At 41.7% G+C, this 26,261-nt stretch overlaps 1 protein-coding gene and 1 long non-coding RNA gene across 8 annotated transcripts in view; one reads left to right on the top strand and one right to left on the bottom strand.

The window, feature by feature from the left end:
- The window catches only part of tp63 (tumor protein p63), a 46,305-nt gene extending 40,346 nt beyond the window's left edge, over positions 1-5,959 (bottom strand). For 2 of the 7 annotated variants that reach the window (XM_056246341.1, XM_056246343.1), the window contains exon 1: positions 5,730-5,954. In XM_056246341.1, coding sequence (XP_056102316.1) covers positions 5,730-5,782 — 53 coding nt within the window. In that variant the 5' untranslated portion in view covers positions 5,783-5,954. Of the gene's footprint in view, positions 1-5,729 lie in introns of all 7 variants that reach the window. The other 5 variants (XM_056246348.1, XM_056246347.1, XM_056246344.1 and 2 more) reach the window with 5 other exon arrangements.
- LOC130081314 (uncharacterized) lies at positions 3,407-6,476 on the top strand. Its single transcript, XR_008806714.1, has 3 exons — positions 3,407-3,591; positions 4,210-4,305; positions 5,999-6,476. It is a non-coding gene; the product is annotated as an uncharacterized LOC130081314 (long non-coding RNA).
- Positions 6,477-26,261: the final 19,785 nt, after the last annotated feature.

Genomic DNA, 26,261 nt, shown 5'->3' with positions numbered 1-26,261 from the left:
ACGGGTTGTAAGTACTGCTTCAAAATGCCAAAAGAAGAAACAGGAGCAAGAGACACAAAATATAGAGTATAGGCAATTTATTGAAAACTGCATTTAAACCAAAACAGGCTGTTCATCAGCTGATCAAAAGTTTAAGACCATAGCCTTAAAAAGGTCAAATCTGCACAAAAATATGGCTTTCATGTCATTGTCCTTCAGGCAGTCACACTGTCATGATCTCCTGATGGCAAACGTAAAAAGGCTTTTTCTCTTTGAACGTGGCAGGATTGTTGACCTGCACAAGCCAGGCCTTTTGCAACGCGCCATCGCTGCCGAGGTTGGACGCAGTAAGACAGTCATTTTACATTTCTTAAAAGATCCTGAGAGTTATGGGACAAAGAAGTCAAGTGCTAGACCCGTAAAAATGTCATCTGCACTGAGCCTTGTTCACGGTTGTCCGTGAAGACACAGGTCGATCCTCAACCCAAATTAACGCCATTACTGGCTTTGCTGACTGCAGCCCAATAACCATAAGACGTCATCTGTGAGAGAAGGGCTTAAAGAACAAAAAATGTCTTCAAAGGCCACATCTCCTCACACGCCACAAACTTGCCCATATGGAATTTGCAAGGGCGCACCAAACATGGGACATTGAAAGGTGGAAGAAAGTCTTATTTTCTGATGAGAACATTTTTTTGCCTGGACAGTCCTGATGGCTTCCAACGTTACTGCCAACGTTACGATCCCACCGTAGATGTTTTCTACACGGCACAGTGGAGGAGGCTCCATCATGATCTGGGGTGCTTTATCCTTCAATGGGAAAATGGAGCTTCAGGTTGTGCAGGGGCGTCAAACGGCGGCTGGCTCTGGACATGTTGCAGTGGGCATCCCTCTTGACTGAGGGCCCTCATCTGTGCAGTAATGACTGGGTCTTTCAACAGGACAACACTGCAGATCACAACGCCTGCCTGACGAAGGACTTCTTCCAGGAGAATAACGTCGCTCTTTTGGACCATCCTGCGTGTTCCCCTGATCTAAATCCCATTGAGAACCTTTGGGGATGGATGGCAAGGGAAGTTTACAAAAACGGACGACAGTTCCAGACCGTGGATGCCCTTCGTGAAGCCATCTTCACCACATGGAGCAACGTTCCCACCAACCTCCTGGAAACAGTCCCATCAAGCATGCTGAAACGAGTGTTTGAGTGATCACCAAGAACGGTGGGGCTACTCACTACTGAGTCCTTTTTTGACACTTTTAGTTCTGTTGTAGATTTTTTTTGATCCGCTGATGAACAGCCTGTTTGAGATTAAATACAGTTTTCAATAAATTGCCTTCTCTATATTTTTTGTCTCTTGCTCCTGTTTCTTCTTTTGGCATTTTGAAGCAGTACTTACAACCCGGTAACAATCCACCAGCGTGAAATGCAAATACTGGTAATGTTTCCCCCGGTCTTAAGATTTCGTTCAGGAATGTATTAAAATTCAACACTATATTGTCAAAATACTGTAAATGAAAAATGTATATAATGATAATAATAATAAGCATCACAACTAACGAATAGTCTAAAAAATATCTTTCATTTTTGAGATCTGGAAAAAATTACATTTAACATTAAAATATTATCATTTTAAAATATCAAATTTAAAGGAATAGTTCACCCAAAAATGAAAAATCTGTCATCATTTACCCACCCTCAAGTTGTACCAAACCTGTATGAATTTCTTCTACTGAACACAAAAAAAAGATATTTTGAAGAATATGGGTAATCAAACAGTTGATGGGCTCCATTCACTTATAGTGTTTTTCCCCCTACTGATGGAAATCAATGGGGTCCGTCAAATGTTTGGTTATACCGACATTCTTTAAAAAAATATCTTCTTTTGTGTTCAACAGAAGAAAGAAACTCATACAGGTTTGGAACAACTTGAGGGTGAGTAAATGATGACAGAATTTTCATTTTGGGGTGAACTAACCCTTTGATTGTGATTAAGGAAGTATTAAATATATGAGGCAACAATTAAGCTTCAATTAATTTTCCATGTTCTTTAATTATCTATAAAAAGGCGCATAAACAACACAATAAGAAGTGACAAGCTATAAAGAAGCGGAAGCAACTTAAGCAAAGTGTTTATGTCATAGGGTATGTCATCTATATCATATATCATGGAAGACTATGTTTCATTTATAGTGCTCTGAGAGTGCTAAATGGCTCTACAATTGTCAGTATGCTTAGATTTAGCTTTTGCTATCACACTCAACGAAACCACAAAACAAGATACTACTTCTCTTATGTCAGAGAATGTAGTGGCTAATAACCTTACACAAGGTTCCAGCATCTGTCTGTATAGGGATTACATGTCTCTCTCTCTCTCTCTCTCTCTCTCTCTCTCTCTCTCTCTCTCTCTCTCTCTCTCTCTCTCTCTCTCTCTCTCTCTCTCTCTCTCTCATTGATATGTTATTGCATTTAATATTGTCAACATTACAGGTTGGTGAGAGCATGAGGACTATATAGGTCTCCAGCAGGTGCTGAGTGGCTGCTGTCTCAGGTCACACATTGCGACAGGACATGTTTGAGATCCCTGGCTGACAGCCCTGGTGTCATGACATCATCATCATCATCATCATCATAATCATCTTCATCATAAAACCTTTGCCAGGGGAATTATCCAATTAAAGTTGAGAGAGGATGCACTCTTGGCAAAAGGTCCAAAAACAATGGATGAACGGATGCTAGATAGTAGCTAGAAATACAATATGGTTGAAAGGGATTTTCAGCCAAGAATGACATCATGGTCCCACAAAAGGTGCAGCACCCATGCGCGAAAATATCCAGCTTTGATTTACACCCACAGAAATGACAGGTGAAGTTTATGGGCAGATTTCTGATCCATCATCAGCTAACATGGGAATGGCCGTTTCATCAATTAAACATCTAGACAAAAAAAATAATAGCACTTACAAAGCCTGATAAAACAAATAGTGCAACCTGAAAATGAGTAATTCAGGAATCATGCAGTGAAGGAATACTATGTACGTTTCTGTCATTCTCCGTCAAATAACCAAAGCCTAAACATGTTAAGAATTCTGCTTTACCACGGTGGCTGCCACATCTGTCATTATGTCAGCCATCGCATCCCAAATTTAGCCAAGGAACCATGCTTCTCATCCTCATTACAGGTAATAAAAACCATAAAGGAGATTTTAGTGAGACGATTGAGATGAAATTATTTCAGGGCTTAGCTCACCTTTAAAAAAAGCATAAACTTCTTGGAGACAATAGTGAAGTGTAGTTTTTCATTGTGGCTATGTGGAGGGTTGGTTTCATCTCTAGTGGTATAGCTTCTTTGGAAGCTGTGGGTGGGTGTCTGGTTACTGGGGGAGTTATGCATTCTGCCTGAGGGAGAGGCTGCACTGCGTCCACTTAAACACAGACCAGGCCCCTCGCAGACAGGACAGGGTCAAAAGTCACAGCTTAACAGGGCTGCCCATTGTCTCCTGACAGGTTGGGCACATCCAGCGATGAAAATGCACTCAAAACAAACAGAGTCCTGAAATCTGGGGAGACAAGTGAGAGGGGCTTCTCCACTATCTTCATTAATCAGAGGCCAGGTAACGTTCAAAAGGATCTGCCGACCCTTCCCTCATCCCTCAAACCCGGGACTGCAGGATGGACATGGTGGCTCAGACAAAAGAATAGTGGCCCCATGATTTTTCCTCCATTTAGACGCGTGCTTTTATTGTCAATGCCCAAATTCGATTGAATGTGGCAAAAGAGTGAACTGTCGCAAAGTTAGACAATCTCATATTGACTTAATTCACTCTGCACCTGTAATTTATTCATTTTCAAAAGTATGTTTAAAAATGAGTGTCATTTGAAATGACATTTGAAATGAATGCCAGCTTGCCAATACGGAAAAAATCATTCAATATCCCGTGTTCAAGCATACCAGAGTAAACAGGTGTGATAAAATTTGATTTAACTGTTTGGCAACTAAATATAATTTAAGAGGAATTTAATGTAGGTCAATCACGAAATCTTCTCAGCATTCTAGGGTCTAAGAATCAAAGTTTGTTTTTTATTTAAAATATTTGAGTCGAATTTTGTATGATTCAGTTAAAAGTGATTTGGAGTACTTGACTTGCATGGAAATGCATGTTCATTTTATTTTGAGAACCTCTGTTGATGTTATTTTTAATCGGTACACATCTGTTTCTCTTCTCTTGTAGATTAGACCTACTGATAGGAGCTGGATTAGTCTCAAAACAACCGTCTCTGCAGGTATACCCACATGTGCTCAAGGGCTAAGACCTAACAATATAGTGGTAAGTTAGACCGCATGTTGTCACACAGGGAAGTTGTCACAAGGGATTTATGACATTAACTATGTCCAATAACATGTGTGATTTCTCCAACCGTACTTTTGTAAGTTGGTTTGAAATATTATGTCATATTTTTTGCCTTAGCTGTTAGGTAAAAAAAATGAACACAATAAAATCACATGGCATTCAGGCAAGTGTCAAAACTATTATTAAAGCAGCCTTTAACCAAGATGTTGAACTTATGTGCTTTCAGCTCAGGACAAGTTGAACTAACACTTTTACTGGGTCAAGTTGTCCCATGTGTTTTACTTTTCTTTTTTTCAAAATTCTTTCTTTTGTATGAAATGAATGCATTTTATATTTGCAAATTTCATGTTTAATCAATTGTGGCAACCTTCCTCATATAGTGTGACAACATGCCTCACTAATGACCTGCATGTTTTTCCTGAGCAGTTTTTATTTTTCAGGGAAGAAAAGAGCGTAATAGCCAAGATTTTACGTTATGTGCCTTTACAGAAAGTGACAACTAGCTCTACTAGTCTCTTCTAAAAACCTAATTTAGCATGACTGTACCAATTACATGGCTTTCACCTGAAATGTACGTGTCAGAGTAACAACCTTTTTACATTTAAACAATACATTTTTGCTAATTTTACAGGCCTGAAAAATTGCGTACTCCCACATGAACAGATTGAAAAGCATTTATTCTTCCACATTACCCTGTGATTGTCATCATACCGAATTACTAGATAAAGATAAAATATGATGGTGTTCATTGTACATAACCTTTTTAACCATAACAATCTATTTAATATAGAGATTTATATCCAAAGCAGCTAAGGAAAGCTGGCATTTGAAAATGTATGTAGTATAGGAAATTAATATTTTAAATTGCCTTTTTAAAGAGGTGCCAATACTCCATTGAAATGGAATACTACATTAGAACGTCATTAACGGATACAAGCATGAGAATTGAATCCCTAGCTATTAATACAGATGTATTTAGAGTTGAACTCTGTTCAGACCCACAAAAACAAATGTCCAGTAGCGAGTGCATGAAGAGCTAACAAGCAAGCAGGCTGAGTATTGAGACAGTTCACCCTAAACTGCACAAAACGCTGACTTTCGCCATAAGAACAGCACACCTATAAATATCATAGCCAGGCAGCAGCTGGAGAACCAGACATAACTGTTAGCACCTCCAGCATGTCTCAGTCCAGACAACAACTCTTCTGAAACACACTGATCTGGACCATAGAAACAGCCACATGTTGCTTTGCAATGTGCTCATATCCATTTACAAATGAAGCAACTAAATAAAACCATGTGTGCATGCCCAAGTAAGTGGTCAAGATAAACCTGGTGACCTTAAAATGGCTTTTCAGAATTGGCCAACAAATTGGCACAAACTGTTGCTTCTGTCTTACCGTTGAAAGGCTCGCTCTGGGCAGAATTGTACTGCTGCATAAGGAGAGGTCATACTGCCAGACTGGGGTCTTTACTGAGGTCGTCAAGGTTATCGGCAAGTGGCCCAAGCACATGTATTACAGCAGATCTGGAGTTATAAATAAATGAAAAACATGAAAAACATAAACAAAAAAGAAATTGTGAGGCAGATTAAAGTGCTAGAAGGTCAAGTGCACAGGAGTGAATCAAGTGTGGAGGATGTTTTAATTTTGGTTTAATCTTTCTACAGCCCACAAGCAAAGGGGCGGCGTCAATGCCAACATGCTGACCAATCCCTGACAACAACTGGACATGGTATCATACCCACTCAGTTGCTAGGATATAGATATCAAGCAACAACCCCCACCCATTCCATTCCTAGTCCATGTCCCCAGCGATGTCTGTCTAAGCACTAACCTGAAAAGCACATTCCGCTGTCCATTCGCTGGCTGCCGTTTCTATCCAGAATCCCAGGAGCTTTCAGCGATGCGTGGTGATTGCATCACACTAGCCGCTAACTTCTATTTTAACCTGACCAGGTGAAAAAGATGTCACATCAAATAGCCCTCGGTGACCACGGTGGCTTCCTGACCTGTCAATAGGGCTGAATCTCTGTGTTAGAAGTTTATCGCCCTGCATCCCTTCATCCGCTAACATGCAGAGCAAGCACCCGTGACATGACAGGCTAATCTTAATTGGCAGATTCCTGCTCTCATTGAATAAGATGAATAAAACCAACGTTATAAACTCAAAATGATGCTCTCCCTGTTGATGTCAGCTTGTTGGTTGTTACCAATTCTACAATGAAAATTAAATTAGAATTGCTACTGTATGTTCTTCAATGTTCTCTAAACACAACACACATAGCTGTATTGTTAAAATCAAGCCATCCATAGATGCGCAAAGAAATTATAGAAAAATCTTACTTGATTCAAGCCTGCCGATGGTATAGACCAGAGGCTGTAAACTTAGAGGTGTTTTGCGGTTTTTACGGGTTGAATTGCAGATGAATCAGAGGTCTAAAATAAAGGGGAGGTCACAGAGGGGAGAAGGATAATAAATAGATGCTGGGTATCCAGGGAACACGAGCCGGTGCGCCGGACTTTTGTACCTTTTAAGAGAGCCTCAGTCAAGTGTCTTCCTTCTTCTATCCTATTCCACCACCCATAATGTACTATAAAGGGAAACCTTATAACGTGCACAGTGTGTACTAAACTATTGTGTTCAGGACATAGGCCGCCCGTTTGTTTGTACATTAATTATTTTTCGCAACCAAGTTTACTAATCTGACTTAGTGAAAAATGAAGGACAGGACTCAATTGTATTAGGAATTGACTGGATTCTGAAAACTGGATTCTGAAAACAATCTAACCCGATTGCAGATTTGCAGTATTATCCGATAGCCTATGTGAAATTATGTTAGCAGAAAAGCAAAGGTGTTTTGGTAGAAAAAATACTGAAAAAATGTAACCATGTTATTGTTTACTTAAATGTCAACATGAAATCAACATGGAAATTCTTGTTTTTTTAAATATGTTGCAGTAATTTAAAATTATTCATCCATGCATATCATTATGGGTTTTTATTTTTTATTCATGTGCCCTTGTAATTTTAAGTTGGCATGAAACGTTAGTTCCGTTAGTCTTTTCTTCCCTATTGTGACATATTCGAGTGAAACGGCTTCTCGAACAAGAAAAAAATGTAGGGCGGGACTCGATTTTGTCCAATTGATTGGAGCGTTGGATTGTTGTTGTTTGCTATTACTGTGATCTCGTGTGAGTGACAGGTTGTCCGACCCTTGAATACAAACTTCTGTTTCATGCCGACTTTAACCAAAGCCACTTTAAGGCAAGCCTTCAATATTAGCAAATTAAGTGTAAATGCGGTGGTATGCAGAGATGGAGACCAGAGGCCTTTTTTTTTTTTTATCAATGTCAATGGAGAAGAGGAGTAGAGAAGTCACAAACAATTGTTCCTTGATAACTAATCACATTACAGCCTTAATGTCTTGAATTTCTGAGTTTTACAACTGTCAAATTCGATGACATTAAGGCTATGTGACATAATCCAAATGAACCTTTATACGCTTTCTCCAGTGGTAGAGTCACCAGTCACGGATCTAATAAGAACATCTCTGCTTTAACTAACTGACCAGCAACCTCTCAATCTCATGTCCTTTGATATATCTTTCCCTACACATGCCAAACAGCAAGTTATTTTAGACCAACCCCACAACACACACCCAACACACAGTTAAGCATACACGGCACACACCCAGGCAGATAGCTTTACAAACATCTGCAAATTGTGTGTCCTCATTTTGCCATTCCTGAGCAGAATCCAACTTTAACTAAATGTTTCGCCCAGCTGTACTTGGCTTTAGTTTATAGATGGTGGCAGATTCCCACATACCCACCAAAGTGAATACTTTTAACTTAACTGTCACTTGATACAATCCCAGACTTTCACTGTGTACTTGATATTAAATATTAAATAACTAAAAGCATTAGAGAAGTGCTTTCTGCTCTCTTTAAGGAGGTAGAATATTTCAACGCCATGGCAAAATAAATCTTACCCGTGTGGGGAATGAGTTTGCAATCTGAATTGAATCTGATAAGATTTATATAAAAAATGTTGTTTTTTTTGCGCAAAATAATTGCAAGGAAACATGCCTTTCTGTCGAGTAGACTGAAAGCAAGAACAAACATACAAGAGAGTGACGCGACAAGTGTAGTCCGATTCACAAACAAAGGATAAGGTTATTTTAATGAATCATTCAAAAAGACTAACTCAGCAATCATCCGTTTTAATCCTTCGCGGAATGAACTCATCGGCTGTGTCCGAAATCGCCCCCTATTCCCTTAAATAGGGCACTATTTAAGGGGGCAGCCATTTGTAATGGTATCCGAAACCATTCCGGACGTTATCGAGTGCAGTTATTTAATCACATAATGCACCGCAATAACAAGTGTGCAACCGATGTACACTCAAAGGCACCCGAATGAATTAATCTCTCCAGAAGATGAAGCCTGCAGGCGAATCATCCATCCATCCATTTTCCAAACCTATTGTCCAATGTGGGTACAGCGCAACATCATACAGGTATAAAATTAATTTTTAATTGATTATTAAGTTGTTTAATTAAGGCTATACATAGTTTCCATGACAGAGTTCAATATAAGTCTTTTCATTACTACTGAAGCTGTCAGTTTGCTAAGTTTCAAATGATTAGCCTATTAAACAGCAAGCACAAACTATGCAAAAGTGGGAGCCCTTCCAGTGGACTCAGTGTCCGAATTCGCTCACTCGTTTTCATTCATTCCTTCAAGTGGTGTAAATTGACTATATTAGTGGAGTAATGTAGGGAATAGTGAATATATAAGGGACGATTTCAAACGCAGCCACTGATTCTGTCAGACCAGTTACTGAATCCACATCTGAGTCTCTACATTCCGTTCAGAAAATAAGTTGTGTACATAAGGTTTGTGAAACTTAAATCAGTTATATATACACTACCGTTCAAACGTTTGGGGTCGGTAAGATTTTAAATACTTTTAAAAGAATTCTCTTCTGCTAACCATGGCTGCGCTTATTTGATTAAAAATACAACAAAAATCAGTTATAGTATTAAATATTATTCCAGTGTAAATCAGCTGTTTTCTGTGTGAATATATAGTAAAGTGTAATTTATTCCTGTGATCAGTGCATCACCAGTGTCAGTGTCTTCAGTGTCAAATGATCCTTCACAAATCAGTATAATATGAGGATTTGATTCTCAAGAAACATTTATTATTATTATCAATGTTGAAACAGTTGTTGGTCTGTCAGTTGTACAGTTTTTTTTTTTTTTTTTTGGATTCTTTGATGAATAGGAAGTTAAAAAGAACAGCATTTGTTTGAAATAGAATCTTTTGTAACATTATAAATGTCTTTACTGTCACTTTCGATCAAATTAAGTATTGATTTCTTTCCTCCAAAAAATAAAAATAAAATTCTCACTGACCCCAAACTTTTGAACGGTAGTGTACATATATAATATACCCGTCTCCCATGAAAGACTTGTAGATCAAAGAGAGGTTTTGTTGTATGCGGGTGTTTACCGTGATGATAACATCATATGACAACAAATTAGTTTAAGGTAATGATCTAAACTAAAGTTTGGTTTTGATTTTTTCTGCCAGTGTCAGCAGGTTATAGTTAATGAAGAAAAAAAAAAGAAAGAAAAAACAACAACAACAACAACAACAATTGATATAAGCTTGTGAAGCACAAACCAGAAAACTAGATGTGTTTGAACTTCTGTTTTAGCGGTAGCTCTGTATATTGCTATGGCATTGCTGTCGAAGAGTAATTAGCAGGTGAAGTGGATTTACTTATTGTAGAGTTAATGACAGTTATCATGACCATTGTTTGAAGCGGATGTCATAACAAATGTCAGTAGAATCATAGTTGGGTAAAATTCTATAGCGGCGAATGAGAGAATACATTAAATATGTTTTTTTGTGTTCCCATTTGCTCAAATAGCAAAAGTAAAACTCCACAATAGTGTTTTCACAACTTTCAAATAGAGGAAAAAAAGACAGAGATAACGGCAGTCAGAAGAGAGAAAAGATGTCAACTTTACCATCACTCCCACAGCCACTGTATTAGAAACACCCTTACAGCAGTGTTAACTAGTTTTTTGTAATTTGATGCAAAGGTAATATAATACAAAGCATACAGTAGTGTTATACTTGTACATACAATAAAAATAAATTTATATATATATATATATATATATATATATATAAACTTTGCAGGATTTACAATGCTGATGACCGTAAAAACGCGTCATCACAGTCTGTGAAAAAAAGGTCCACTGTCATCTCTGATTTAGATTCTATTTATTAGTCTCAATATGGCAGGGTATAGCGGTATATTAAAACAATTTTAAAATCGTAATATAGCATAGTGCTATTGTGCAATCACAAAGGCTGCGAATCAATTAAATAAATATAGGCTATGCGCTGCAGGTTTCAGATTAAAGCACAACACTTTATTTACATGCATGCAGGTTACAACGTCTCAGAGCGACTCAATTCACAGTAACACAAACTCAGTCTCTGCATGTGCTGTTTGTTTCCAATAACACGCATTTGGGAAAGCATATAAAGTCTGACACGCTCTGTTTCATAGCGCAGTGTAGCACCATTATCCTTTACATGCATGGGACTCCATCTCTGCATATTCTGTTTGGGTTGCTTATAACATTCATCTGGAAATGCAACATGCGCCACTTCACCAGGCTTGTAACGTTGATAATTTATTAACCTATACCAACACAGCAAAACACGTCAATATGTTTCCAATGTTGTTCATCACAATTTCAAAATAAAAGTTTGAATGTTTCGATGTCCATTTGTTCTTGTTCAATAAATTACAATGACTATAGGATTTCTATTGTAAAGAAGTGGCCAAATATTAAAGATTAAGAAGTGGACATTTTTGGCTAATGTTAAACAAGGATTTGATCATGCTGTAAAGAGTAACAATAATAATAATAATAATAATCCACAATAATATTTGACAACTGTTTTATAATGTTTAATTAATATACACAAAGAGAATATTTCTTAAAATGAAAACTTAATTTAATAGCATAAAACCAATCAATTAAATTAATTAACTAGCCCATCTTTTACTGTTATCTGTTAGTTTGTTAGTAGTTAGCCTAATACATGTGGCACACCTGCATGTAACAGATTAGGGTAACACTTTATTTTAAGGTGCTTGTAATAAGCAGTAATTAACAGTTAATAAGACACTTATAAGACCTTATAAGACACTTATAAGACATTATAAGATGCATATAAGATGCATATAAGCATTAACTACTTCATATAAGGGTTAATTAAAGGTCCAGGCCCTGAAGAGATCAGGGAAACTACTCCCTCTTGGGAAGGTACATTTTTAAGGGCCTGGGAGTTTGTGTTACCATTTATGTTTGTTCGGCTGTTCTAAAAGTGCAATGTATTGATACTTGAGAAATTTATTATTTAATTTAATTTATTTATTATCATTAGTTAATGCTTATTTGCATCTTATATGCATCTTATAAGGTCTTATAAGTGTCTTATTAACTGTTAATTACTGCTAATTACAAGCACCTTAAAATAAAGTGTCACCCAGATTAGCACAGATGCCATCACTGTTCTTAAATATAGCCTACACAGCCATAGTTTTTATAAAGCAACAACTAGTCTTTCTTGATGAGATTCGGCCAATCCTCAAACTAACCTCAGGCTCTATCTTCACCGTAAGCCGGGCTAAGCCCACAAAAAAACAGACATAACAGAACATTAAACAGTAACTGATCTACCCACACTAATCTTAATCAAAAACACAAATAACACTTAATTTTATAACTCCTTTAACAGTCAGAAGAAAAGTGTGATGGAAACTAGAAATCTGTTGTAGGCTAATTTATCCAGACTGAGTTCAGCAAAATATAATTAGTTATTAAGTTATATTACCTTAGTTTCATATTCAAATAATATTTGAGTAAAAAATAAACTTGTTTCGTAGACTGTAAGGTTTTACAGTGTAGCAGTATGAAATTTATTGCAAAACTCAATAGATGATTATAATGATACAGGCAAACTTCAAATTGATGGTACTGCTTAAGAATGAAGCCTACCATTCAGTATGGTATTCAGATGTTAATATAATAGCCTATGATGAATTCAGATTTAGTTCTGTGAGATTCGGTGCACTAATTTGAACCGATGACTTTTACGGCTCGAGAAATGAATCGTTCGAAAGAGTTTTGCTCGTGAATCGGACTACACGGTCAAACAAACCACACGCCTGTTTGGAGCCCAGCCCATGGGGAAGATTCAATAAAGGAAGCTAGCTCGCTAGACTGGCTGTACAATTTTAATTAAATACATACAGTGTATAGCCTACGGCAACGACAAGGTGACTTCTCAGGCAAAAAGAAGATTTATTTTACCGTGTAGAGAGAAATGAGGGCGTGGGAACGGCGCCGCTGAGAAGGGTTCAAAAAACACTTATGTAGTAATTAGCGACACCTGCCTGCATGGAGAAGCAGAGGGGACACGAAACACGTTGTGTTGAGTTGAGTGTCATTGAGAGTCACGTGAGAGAGTCTTTAGGTGTGTTCGACATCGGCTGCGGCTGGATGTAACCGATCGGCGAGAGTTGCGGAGACGTGAGGTTGGACACTTTCTGGTTCCCGTAGTGACTGCTCAGCTCACGTGGTGTTTGCATACTTTACCTCAGCTGAAGTGAAATAAATGCAATATTTGCCAAATACACAAATATTTCAGACACATTTTCATTCAATACTTTACTGCTTCATACAGCATTGTTTGAACAAGAATAACTTTCAAAATAAGCCTATATCAATGAAGTGGAGTCAACGTTTTTTAATCAGTTTTATTTTGATAAACATGACACAATATAACATCATGACTAGGCTACATGAATTTTTTTTTATTTCCATTACACGAGAGTAGATGTTAAAACTTCATGCTGATTTGTACTAGGCTTTCGCCAAGATAAGCAAAAGTAAGACGTAGCTTTACAGTAAACTATGCTTCTCCATCCATTTACGCTTCTTTCCATATGGTGGTGTGACTCCCCTTCTGTCTGGCGTTAACGGCTGCAGTGTACTTGGCGCGCTAGCACACGCGACGGCTGCAACTACAGGACCAGCACGACAACCGTCTGGATTGAGCCGAGTAGGGGACATCTCTAGGGTCTTCAAGTGGGCACCTACCGTCCTCAGTGTTTCGTCGACTAGCCCACGACACCTCAAGAGGGCTCGACAGTGACTCTGGCGTCCCAGAGTCACCCCCCTCCGTCCCCCACTCAACTCAGCCCAGCTTACTGATCTCTACATCCCTCCTGCTGCTGAGACCTAACCACAATCTCGCAATCTCTCCGCAACCCAACCATACGCGCCAACCCGTTTGACTAAGGCTGTCGAGCCCCACTGGTGCGTTAATATGCAGTTTCAGTGGCAACGGTTCCGTATGGCATACCACCTACCGCAAAACACAATATCTGCCCAACCACCCGTCATTCACGCAATATCCACAGGAACGTAAACCAACAGACTCTTCAAGTTTTCAAGAATTCTACGAAACCGTAGCATGGCGGCCTGTACACAGCCAGCTAGAATCTTTCTGTCTCAACCACAGCCAGTTGCTGCTCCTTTCTGCTGCTTCAGATAAGTTCTTTACTGTGCGACGCAACTCTTGGCCGCTGAATCCAACGTCTCTGAGGAACCGGGTTATAGATGTCATGAGTGATCAAACGGAAGCAATTGCAGTTAACTCTTTTATTGAAATGATTGAAATAGATAGGCAGTCCAAAGTCCAGGCAAGCAGGTTAGTAGCGCAGGGACTCCAATGGTCAGAAGACAGTGCAGCGTGCAGTGGTAGTGGTGGTGAAAATCCAACGACGAACAGTAATCCAACATCCAACGAACAAGAACCGGAACAAGAGAAGCACACGACTGAACGAGACTGGGAACACACACCAGGAACCACAAACAACGATCTGACAAAGGAGATGAGAAGTTGATGAGAATATATACACATGAATGATAGACTGCAGCTGTTGATGGGTGATTGCTGATGAGCGCTGATGAGCGGCCACGCCCCTCTAATCAGCACACAACACAAACAATAACAGAACCACGAGACAAGGAGCAGACATAGGATTTACCAACCGTGACAGTACCCCCTTCCCTAGGAACGCCTCCTGGCGTTCCCAGACTCCCTTACCTGCCGATTGTAATCATCGATAAGGGAGTGATCCAGGATGTCTCTAGCCGGTACCCAACTTCTCTCCTCCGGACCGTAACCTTCCCAGTCCACCAAGTACTGGAATCCGCGCCCCCTCCGTCTCGAGTCCAGAACACGATTGACCGAATAAGTAGGTTCCCCATCTACGAGACGCGGCGGGGGGGGAACCGGGACAGGCGGATTAATACGAGCAAAAAATACGGGCTTAATTTTGGAAACGTGAAAGACGGGATGAATCCTCCTGTACACTGGAGGAAGATTAAGGCGGACTGTCACCGGACTAATGATTTTGGTGACAGAGAATGGGCCAATAAATTTAGGTGCGAGCTTATTTGAAACGGAGCGGAGAGGAATGTCCTTGGTAGAAAGCCACACTTTAGAACCGACGACGTATACGGGAGGCCTCCGCCGGTGGCGATCGGCTTTGGCCTTGGTGCGCGCCCCCACTTGGAGTAGAGTCTCACGGGCTCTAGTCCAAGTGCGGTGACACCTCTGGACGAAGGCGTGGGCGGAGGGGACCGCGACTTCGGATTCCAGACTAGAAAAAATTGGTGGCTGGTAGACTAGACTCAAATGGTGATAGGCCCGTGGATGACACTGGCAACGTGTTGTGGGCGTACTCCACCATAGACAATTGCTGACTCCAGGAGGAAGGATTCTTGGACACTAAACATCGCAACGTTCTCTCCAAATCTTGGTTGGCTCGCTCAGTTTGACCATTGCTCTGGGGATGGAACCCAGAGGACAGACTGACAGTCGCCCCCAGAAGTTTACAAAACTCTCGCCAAAATTTGGACACAAATTGGGGTCCTCTGTCAGAAACCACGTCTGTCGGGAGGCCATGAAGCCGAAAGACGTGGTCAACGACAACCAACGCTGTCTCCTTGGCTGAAGGTAATTTGGGCAAGGGAATGAAATGGGCCGCCTTCGAGAACTGGTCCACCACAGTCAAAACTACCGTGTGACCCTGGGAGGGTGGGAGGGCGGTGATAAAATCTAGCGCGATATGGGACCAGGGTCTCGAAGGCACCGGCAGCGGTTGGAGTAACCCATCTGGAGGTTGATTGGAAGTCTTACCCGTGGCACAAACTGAGCAAGCCAATACAAAACTGCGAACGTCACGAGCCATGAGAGGCCACCAGAATCGTTGCTTAACCAAAAACATAGTACGATTGACTCCTGGATGACAAGCCACATTGGAACAATGACCCCACTGAACGACGCTGGACCGTAAACTCTCCGGCACAAACAAACGGTTCGGTGGGCAACGAGTCGGAGGCGTTACCCCTTCTAAGGCCTTCTTGACCTTCGATTCGACCTCCCATGTGAGTGTAGAGATGAATAGATTCTCTGGTAAAATGCACTCAGGAGTAGACGGGCGATCGGAACGGTCAAAAATGCGCGATAAAGAATCGGGTTTGATGTTTTTGGAACCCGGGCGGTACGAGAGAGTAAAGTCAAAACGTCCGAAAAAAAGAGCCCACCGAGCCTGCCTGGAATTAAGTCTTTTAGCAGTACGAATGTATTCCAGATTCTTGTGGTCGGTCCAGACGATAAAAGGTACCCCTGACCCTTCTAACCAGTGGCGCCACTCCTCCAAAGCTAACTTGACCGCCAACAACTCTCTGTTGCCAATGTCATAATTGCTTTCGGCAGGGGATAAACGATGCGAAAAAAACGCGCAAGGGTGCATCTTGTCGTCTGAAGGAGAGCGCTGGGATAACACTGCACCTACCCCCACCTCTGACGCATCGACCTCCACCACGAACTGACGTGATGGATCAGGGGTTATCAGGATGGGGGCTGAAACGAAGCAACCCTTCAGTTTGGCAAACGCAGCTTCTGCTGCGTCTGACCACCTGAACGTCGTTCTGGGGGAGGTCAAGGCGGTCAGAGGCGCGGCTAGTCGGCTGAAATTGCGAATAAAACGCCGGTAAAAATTGGCGAACCCCAGAAACCTCAGTAGGGCCTTACGGGAATCTGGACTTGGCCAATTCACCACAGCCTTAACCTTGTCAGGATCCATGCGCATTCCCTCAACCGAGATGATGTGACCTAGAAAAGGAACAGACTGTGCATGAAAAACGCATTTCTCCGCCTTGACAAAAAGCCCATTCTCTAGCAACCTCTGAAGCACTTGTCGAACGTGTTGCACGTGTTCCTGGAGAGACGAAGAAAAAATCAATATATCATCCAGGTAGACATATATGAACTGATCGATCATGTCTCGCAACACGTCATTGACAAGTGCTTGGAAGACCACTGGGGAGTTGGAAAGGCCGAACGGCATAACCAAATATTCAAAGTGGCCCCTAGGGGTGTTAAAAGCGGTCTTCCATTCATCCCCCTCCCTGATGCGGACCAAATGATAAGCATTCCTTAAATCCAGTTTTGTGAAGATAGATGCTCCTTGCAACCTCTCGAAAGCTGAAGACATCAACGGCAAAAGACAAGTATTCTTTACCGTGATGTTGTTCAACCCCCGGTAATCAATACAAGGTCGCAACGATCCATCTTTCTTCCCCACAAAAAAGAACCCCGCCCCCGCTGGAGAAGAGGAAGGGCGGATGAATCCCGTTGCTAGAGAATCAGAAATGTATTTCTCCATGACCTCTCTCTCTGGGACAGAGAGTGAATATAATTTGCCCTTAGGCGGAGACGTACCTGGCAGTAAGTCTATTGCACAGTCATAGGGACGATGCGGAGGAAGAGAATTAGCCCGAGACTTACTGAACACCTCCTTCAGATCCCGATACTCCGTGGGCACGTTTGATAAATCCACTGTCTCCTCCTGTAACACATGAACAGGAACAGACGGACAGGCAGACACAAAAAAAGGACTTATGACAAAAACTGCTCCATGATGCCACTGATTTGATTTGCCAGTCTATTTTGGGGTTGTGACGGGTGAGCCATGGGTGACCAAGAACGATGGGTGCTAGTGGAGTGTCCAGAATGTAAAAGGAAATAGTCTCAGAATGATTGCTGGATGTGATGAGTGTGATGTCTTCGGTGATCAGTGAAATCGTGGGGAGTCTTTGTCCATTGAGGGCGTGAACGTCGATCTGGTGTGAAAGGGGTTTGAGGGGAATTTGAAATCTTAGTGCAAATGAATGGTCCATGCAATTACCCTCCGCCCCTGAGTCCAGTAGTGCCCGACAATCGTGGAGGTGAGTTGACCATCGGAGCCTTACCGGGAGGAAGGTAGATGTCGATGAGGTCTTCTCGGCAGAGATCCCACCCGACAGTAGCCTCATATTTACTGCCGGGCTGGGCCTTTTAACGGACAATTGAAAGCGAAATGTCCCGCTCCACCACAGTATAGACAAAGGCCCAGGGATCTCCGCCTCTTCTTCTCCTCCCGAGAAAGCCGGGCTCGAGCCACCTGCATGGGCTCGTGATCGTAGATGGGGCTGACCGCGCCCTCGCCTCCTGGACGCTGCCCCTCGATCCCTCCAGGAAAACGATCAGGGTGAAAACGTTTGCTGACTCGGGACAGCCGTGCATCCACTCTCAGAGCCAGCGCGATGAGATCGTTAAGTCCGGTGGGCAGGTCCAGGGCGTAGATCTCCTTCTGGACGCGGTCAGCCAGCCCATGCAGGAACATGTCCCACTGCGCCTCCTCGTTCCATCGGCTCTCGGCTGCCAGGGTTCGGAATTCAATAGAAAAGTCAGATACGGACCTCTCTCCTTGGCGAAGTTCCGCCAGTACCCTGGCAGCCTCTCTTCCTGACGCGGCCCGGTCAAAGACTCGCCGCATCTCTTCGGAGAGCCTCTGGAACGAGGAACAGCATTCGTCTTGGTTCTCCCACACCGCTGTTCCCCATAGCGCCGCTCTCCCAGTCAGAAGCGTCAGCACGAATGCCACCTTGGTCTGTTCTTTGTGAAACGTCCTGGGTTGAAGGGAGAAATGCATAGAACATCTGGTTAAAAATGCTCGACAGAAGTTTGCTTCACCTGAGTAATGCTCGGGGACCGGAAGACGAGGCTCTGACTGGGATGGGTCCGCTGGTGATGATGGGGGAATCAGCGGCGGGGGTGGCGCGGTGGGAACACGAAGATGTTGAAGCTGTTGGGTGAGCCCGGACACCTGCGCCACTAACGCCTGGACAGCGCGAGCAGTATCGTTGAGATTACTTTCTTGAATGTCCATTCGTTGAATACTGCTACTCACAAAATCGTCCAGTGAGCTCGAGGAGTTTCCTGCTGCTTCCATGCTTTGGTCAGATCGTTCTGTCATGAGTGATCAATTGCAGTTAACTCTTTTATTGAAATGATTGAAATAGATAGGCAGTCCAAAGTCCAGGCAAGCAGGTTAGTAGCGCAGGGACTCCAATGGTCAGAAGACAGTGCAGCGTGCAGTGGTAGTGGTGGTGAAAATCCAACGATGAACAGTAATCCAACATCCAACGAACAAGAACCGGAACAAGAGAAGCACACGACTGAATGAGACTGGGAACACACACCAGGAACCACAAACAACGATCTGACAAAGGAGATGAGAAGTTGATGAGAATATATACACATGAATGATAGACTGCAGCTGGTGATGGGTGATTGCTGACGAGCGCTGATGAGCGGCCACGCCCCTCTAATCAGCACACAACACAAACAATAACAGAACCACGAGACAAGGAGCAGACATAGGATTTACCAACCGTGACAATAGAGTGTGCCACAAAACCTCGACAACCCACTTCCACTGGGTAAACCTGGACTCTCCATCCTCGCTGTTCTGCTTCAGTGGCCAGATGAGCGTACCGCAGTTTCTTCCTCTCATATGCCTCATCTACCGCATCCTCCCATGGCACTGTTAACTCTTTCAGTTGAACAATGTGTGCTGATCCAGACCACAAAACAATATCTGGTCGTAGGTTAGTGGTGGCAATCTCAGGTGGAAAAATAAGCCGTTGATCAAGATCAGCCAGCATCTTCCAGTCCCCAGCAGCTTCCAGTTGTCCTGGGCGAGAATTGGTGTTAACACCTTTTCTTGGTGGTTGCTCGCCTGGGCGGAGGAATATTGTCTTCTGCGTGTAATGTTTTGCTAGAACAGGCGGCAACTTATTGGTCATAAGATGCTTGCCTTCCAATGCTAAAGCCAAACATCGCAGTACTTGGTCATGGCGCCAAGTAAACCGACCTTGGCTAAGAGCGACCTTACATCCTGTCAAAATGTGCCTTAATGTGGCAGGTGATGAACACAAAGGACAAGAGGGATCCTCTCCTACCCAGAGGTTTAGGTTCTGCGGTGATGGGAGAACATCATATGTTGACCTAATAAGGAAACTGATCCTACTCTCTTCCATTGACCAAAGGTCTTGCCAGCCCATCTTGCGTTGTTCCACACTCTCCCATCTCATCCACTCTCCCTGCTTGGCCTGGGAAATGGCCTTTATACACCTCATCCTCTCCTCCTGCTTTCGCACCTCGTTGACTACCAGCTTCCTCCTTTGAGCTGGGCCTGCCTTGTGCCATTTAGGAGGAGCTAAACTGAGCCCAAAACCCCCTCTTCCATGCTGTACCTGTCCCACGATATCCCCAATTTGAAGGGCAGCCTTTGCCTCTACTACAGATTTCTTTGGTGACCACTTTCTACCAGTTTTTAACACAGGGGCTGCCTCCCTTACACATTTGTCGCGTGACTCTACTAAGGTCATTTCCAGTCTGACCTTGGCACACTTAAACTCCTCGGTTAAAGCAGAGACTGGCAGCTGCAATATTCCTTTACTATAAAGTCCCACTCTGCTGAGGCAGCGTGGAACTCCCAACCATTTCCTGATGTATGAACTTATCAACGCTTCCAGCTTATCCACTGTTGTCAAAGAAACGTCGTACACGGTCAGTGGCCACAGCAACCTCGGCAGTAGACCAAACTGAAAGCACCAGAGTTTTAGTTTGCCAGGTAGAGCACAGCTGTTTATGCTCTTCAACCCTTCCACTGCTTGTCGTCTAACTTCTCCCACCCGAACTGTGTCCTTTAGATCCCCATCGTACCATCTCCCAAGACTCTTCACTGGCTTCTCAGAAACTGTTGGTATTGCCTCACCATTAATGAAGAATGTTTTATCTACTACCTTTCCGTTAACTATCGAGATGCTCTGAGACTGTTTACTGTTATAAAAAAAACTGATTTGTGAGGTTTAATGGAACTAAAGGTGTGAGAATAAACACGAAACGCACGTGATCGTTGTCATGCGGTGAACCCGGCGAATCGTGGAACAGCTGTGACGTCATCAGAGCTTGTGCAGCTGCTCTTGAGAAGCTGCGCTGGCTGAGTCCTCCGGCTACTCTCGAATCGCTCTCGCGGTACTTTGATGGCATACGTCACAGTCATGTGGCGTCGGCGCTGCATCAAGTCGGACAAAATTTCTAACCGGCATGCACTGCTTCAAGTCAGCCGCCGATCGGTCTGCGCACGTTGACTCCACTTCATTGATATAGGCTTATTTTGAACTTTATTCTTGTTCAAACAGATGCTGTATGAAGCAGTAAAGTATTGAATGAAAATGTGTCTGAAATATCTGTGTATTTGGCAAATATTGCATTTATTTCACTTCAGCTGTGGTAAAGTATGCAAACACCACGTGAGCGGTCACTACGGGAACCAGAAAGTGTCCGACTTCACGTCTCCGTTTGCAGCTCCTCCCCACCTGCACGCGGCAACTCTCGCCGATCGGTTACATCCAGCCGCAGCCGATGTCGAACACACCTTGTGACTGTGATGACGCGGTTTCACATCGTAAATTCTGCATATAAAAGGCTTGTTCGACTTGAACTAGCGCTGCACAGACCGATCGGTTTATGACATCAAAGTACCGCGAGAGCGATTGAAAGGCATGCGGAGCCGTCTGCTCTCAATCGCTCTCGCGGTATTTTGATGTCATTCATCGATCGGTCTGTGCAGCGCCGGTTCAAGTCGAACAAGCTTAAAGTTTTTTATATTTACATTTATAACACTATACTTTATTATATTACCTTTGCATCAAATTACATAAAACTAAGGTTGCTGTGATGATGTTAATACAGCGGCTGGGGGAGTGAATCAAATGTATGTTCCCTCTATTTTTTTCCTCTTTTTGAAAGTTGTGAATACACTATTCTCAAGGTTTTCTTTTGTTAATTGAGCAAATTGGACCACAAAGAAAAAAAAGATTTAATGGAATTTCATTCAGTGCTAGGCCTATAGAAGTTTACCCAACTACTTCAGCTTCTGTGCAACCCAGAAATGTGAAAAGGGTAAATTAGACCGCATCAAGGTTGACGACTGAAGACTATTATTCTAGGATTGATTCCTTCAGCTGCATGTCCTTATGCTGGGTAGGAGCATTGCAGTGATGACACAATTTCAATACAGTGCGCTGAAACAGTCTTTGGACCGGACCAGTGATGATGAGGGCATAAATGATTCAGGGCTGGACAGAACCAGCGATGATGAGGGTACAAAAGGCTCAGGGCAGGGCTGGGTGGGTAACAAAACATCAGATTCCCAATCGATCAGCCATTCCTCCGTGTCCCACTCCACCAACCCTCTCCTTTTCACAGATGTTGCCTGCTCGCACACATGATCAGACTCACTGTGGTGCTTCGGCTCCAGGGCGGCTCCTCCATCACGGCAGGCGGAAGCTCCTCGTCTGCGGTGGGCTCTGGCGTCATCTCCGTGTCATGGGTGACAAACTGCTGTGATGATTAATGAGTGTCCATGAAAACCGATGAGTGGCGGGAAACTTGAACAAAGTCAATGAAACCGAATCTAACAGAAAATAACTGTGACATCGATGACCTAAAAGGTGAGTTTATTTTGTTTATTTTAACATCCTGATCATATGTGCATTGTGAGTGTTTGCAGCGCGCTTCTGTATTTGGTTGCGCTGTGTGTATTTGCAGATGAAGAAGTTTTCTTAATTTGCAGGTGTTTTTTCTATTTGCATGTGTTTTTTTTTTTCAGTTGCAGCGCGTTGATCCCCCGTACTCTTGGCCACCGTACCTTCCACTTGCAATGACTTAATTTCTCTGATGACGTGTATACTGGTGCAAGGGAGGTACAACCTGTCACTCACATGAGATCACAGCAATAGCCAATGGCAACAATCCAATTATCCAATCAGTTCCTGATGGACAAAATCAAGTCCCACCCTACATTTTTCTTGATCAAGTAGCCGTTTCACTTGGATATGTCACAATTAGAAAGAAAGAACTAATGCAAATTCCGTTTCATGCTGACTTTAAAACAAACAAACTATTTGGTTACCTTCTGGTTATTAAACTTAGTGACCATAATTAATGTGATGAACTACACATTATGAATGTGGTTACTTGTTTGGACACCTGTGTGATGGGAACTGACTTCATACATCCACTAAAAATCACATTGAGACAAGTTGGTTAAAATCATTTAAAAGTTCATTCTGAAAAGAGATGTTTACAGGTGCCATTTGGTTTGTTATTTCCTTATTAAATGCAATGAAATTAATACATTTCTGTGATTTAAGTGTCCAAAATTTGACAAACACTCTTTTGGCTACTGTATGAAAAGATCATGAGGAATTAGCATATTGTAGTTTTTTTCATTTTCACCATAAACAATTATATTTGGACATATCACCAATTTGGACCACACACTGTAGTGGTTACCACCCCTGTTCTCCAAGCAAGGACAAAATAACATTACTAATATGATCTCTTGTTGAGTTCAAGTGATATTGCAGATGACACATGAAACCCTTACATCACTGCAGTGTTAATTGCTCTTAACATGCAGTCATTGGATGATAGTCACTCCATCCATATTACTTCATGAAGTACACATTCTCATTTAGGGCCCTCGTGATTACGTCAGTTTCTACAGTGGGCTGTGGCCTGTGTGTGTCTAATCTCACATCTCTAATGTGCTGATTATCTTGTTGCAGTGTAGATCACAGAGTGTTGTTGCATGATCTGCAGGGCTAAACCCATGTTAATCTGTACTTGCATAGATGGGTTAAAAGTAGTTGTTTATAAGGCAATGACTGAAGCACATGCAACTTTAAGTACATCATCCCTCCTAATTCGTCTTTATGCCCTTTATCTTCCTTTACACGCATGGTACGGCAGTTCACACCACCTATTACTGTCCTGTGCTTGCATACAGCTAAGCAGTTGTCGTGGGGCAGCTGGTGAGGACGGTCTTCAACATGAGGTCAAGCGTACACTGCGTGGGACGAACATACGCCAGCCACTCTCAGGCACTGTGTAGGGCTCAAACGTATGCGTATGTGTCTGTATTGCCCGCTGTGACTAATGGTGTGGGTATCCAAATGAGTCAGAGGGACTGGTGTTCAGCGCAGTGTTTGAGAGGTGATAATTCATGGAGTACAGAGGCTTGTGAACAACTCCAAAACTGCCCAGCAACTCACCAGTGTTTACATCAGCCTGTCACATTAAACACGGATCATTCCTTTTACAAACAAAATAAAGGGTGAAATAATCCACTTGCTATAGAGGGAATGGCAAATTATCACTAGAATAATGACAACGACAAATAAGACTGTCTGATAAAGAAATATAAAAGTCTTTCAAAAATGTATGCCAAGTTCTTAGAAATGTATTCTTGTTGGTTTCGTGTTTTTGAAAAAAAATAAAATAATAATTTTATGCAGTTTCAAGAAAGGTTTAAATGTAATTACAATAAAATGTCATGTGGTGCAAAAAAAAAAAAAAAAAAAAATTTCATAACCCCTTGATACACACGAGTGTGCACATCTTAATTATTTATTTTCAAATATATATCATTTAAAAAATAAAACCAGAACTAACCTTGCCTTGTCATAAAAAGTCGGTAAGATTTTTTTAATCTTATTGATGCTGTTTTCTTCATTATGATCAGGACAGTTGTATTATGCCCCCTGCCAAAAAACAAATACAAACATAAAATAAAAATAAAACATTTGATTTTAATTCAGAAATTAAAAACATGCTCATAGTAAGATGTACTGATTATATTATATGTAAATTGCATTTGTAATGTGGTTTTGAATAAATTATTAGATCCTATTAAAAATGTCCAAGTAACAAGTGATTCACACTTTTGAAACAATAACTGAAAGCGTCTTATAAAAAAATCTCCACTTCTCACATGCTGTCTTTAAAGAGATAATACTAGTTTGTGCACCTTGTTATTGTTCTAAGTATACGACTGTAGACAAAGACGAATACTTTCCCACGTTGTGAATCACACTATATCTACTACCCTCAGCTCACTTTTGTCACAGTGACTTCTCCACCTAAAATCAGTTGTGTCACCATTCATGGGAAAAATCAAGTTGCTGGTGGCAAGGAGTAAAAGGCGAAATGCCAAATTTTGAATCATCCTGTAGGACAGCTTTTGGTGGGAACCAGATTTGTTTTCTTTCTTTTTTTTTCTTTCTTTTTTATATCCTCTGTTGCATTATTAATGACAAACTGGTTTGGGATTATAGCTGAATAATTCACATCTAGTAAAAGCTGTTAGTCTACAACAAAACAACTGATTTTGAAAACAACTTGCAGCTGTGTTGCACCAGCTCTAAAACATGTAACCCTTCCTGAACTGTATAATACTGTTGTTTTCACATAACACACTTCTCCTTCATTTTTCACCTTTCTATTTGTTCGTGTGCATGTTCCAGTTTGATTGCAAAAACTCAGTCAATGCTGCAAAGGTTAAAAGTGTGTAAGGAACTAAAGATCATGCATGTATCACAGACAATATTCACAGGTTATCTAAGCAACATTGATTTAATTACAGTGCAGTAATCATGATAAGATTATAATTATGAACTGATTTTTTTTAAAGGTAACAAACAAAAACACCATCCAACTGATAATATAAAAAATTGGAGCACATTATGACACATGGGTAAGCCACCGTTTGTTTAAACAGGTTTTTCTGGACTTTGTTTACCTCTGCAATACAGAATCCTCTCATTTACTGAGAAAAAATACTCTGTAAGCGTGACACAATGTTCATAGTTCTCAACAACAGTCATTTTAAGCCTCACATCTCAAGCCTTGTTCACACCGCATTGCTGAATCTTGCAGTCAGTGCACTTGTTGGTTGTTAGTAGGCATTACTTCTGGTTTTGATCATCACCACTGCTTAGATGTCATCAAATCCGTTTTTATACCACTAAAATGTACATTCTAGAGGAAAGAAATTGTAAATAATTTGCACCAGTGCATACTGCATCATATCAGAGACAAGAATCTATGAGCTATGCATGTAAACCTCACTTCCTTGCCCTTAAGTTAGTTCGGCCGCCTCCCATGCCAATTAATGCTGGTTCAATCCCATTTGTAATGGTCCGAGTAGGCCGAGTGATGTTGGTGCAGTGACCCGAATGGGTGTGAGGTTTAGGGGGATGATGGAGGCCAATTAATAAGAGCTGTGCAGATAAATCTCACTCGCCTGCCCTTTAAATGCACACTAGAGGCATCTTTAGTGTCCCTGTTAGAGTGGCTGCCTCCCATGATGGTTGAATTCCCCTTTGAACGGTGTGAGTTACATATGGTTGCATTTTCTTAACTTTGTTGTGTGGATTAATATAGCCACATCTTGCCGGCAATGGTCAGAAGTTTATGGAGCTAATAATATGACAAAATGATTTGAATTTGAATTGTGTAAATTTGAATTATTTGCAAGTGTAATCTAACAAAATTGAATTTTACGTGGTAGTTTAAATAGTT

This window comes from Rhinichthys klamathensis, unplaced genomic scaffold (assembly GCF_029890125.1).
Source record: "Rhinichthys klamathensis goyatoka isolate OS25496 unplaced genomic scaffold, OSU_Roscu_1.1 h1tg000036l_1, whole genome shotgun sequence".
In the NCBI taxonomy this organism is placed as follows: Eukaryota; Metazoa; Chordata; class Actinopteri; order Cypriniformes; family Leuciscidae; genus Rhinichthys; species Rhinichthys klamathensis.
This window is presented reverse-complemented; position numbering and strand designations above follow the sequence as displayed.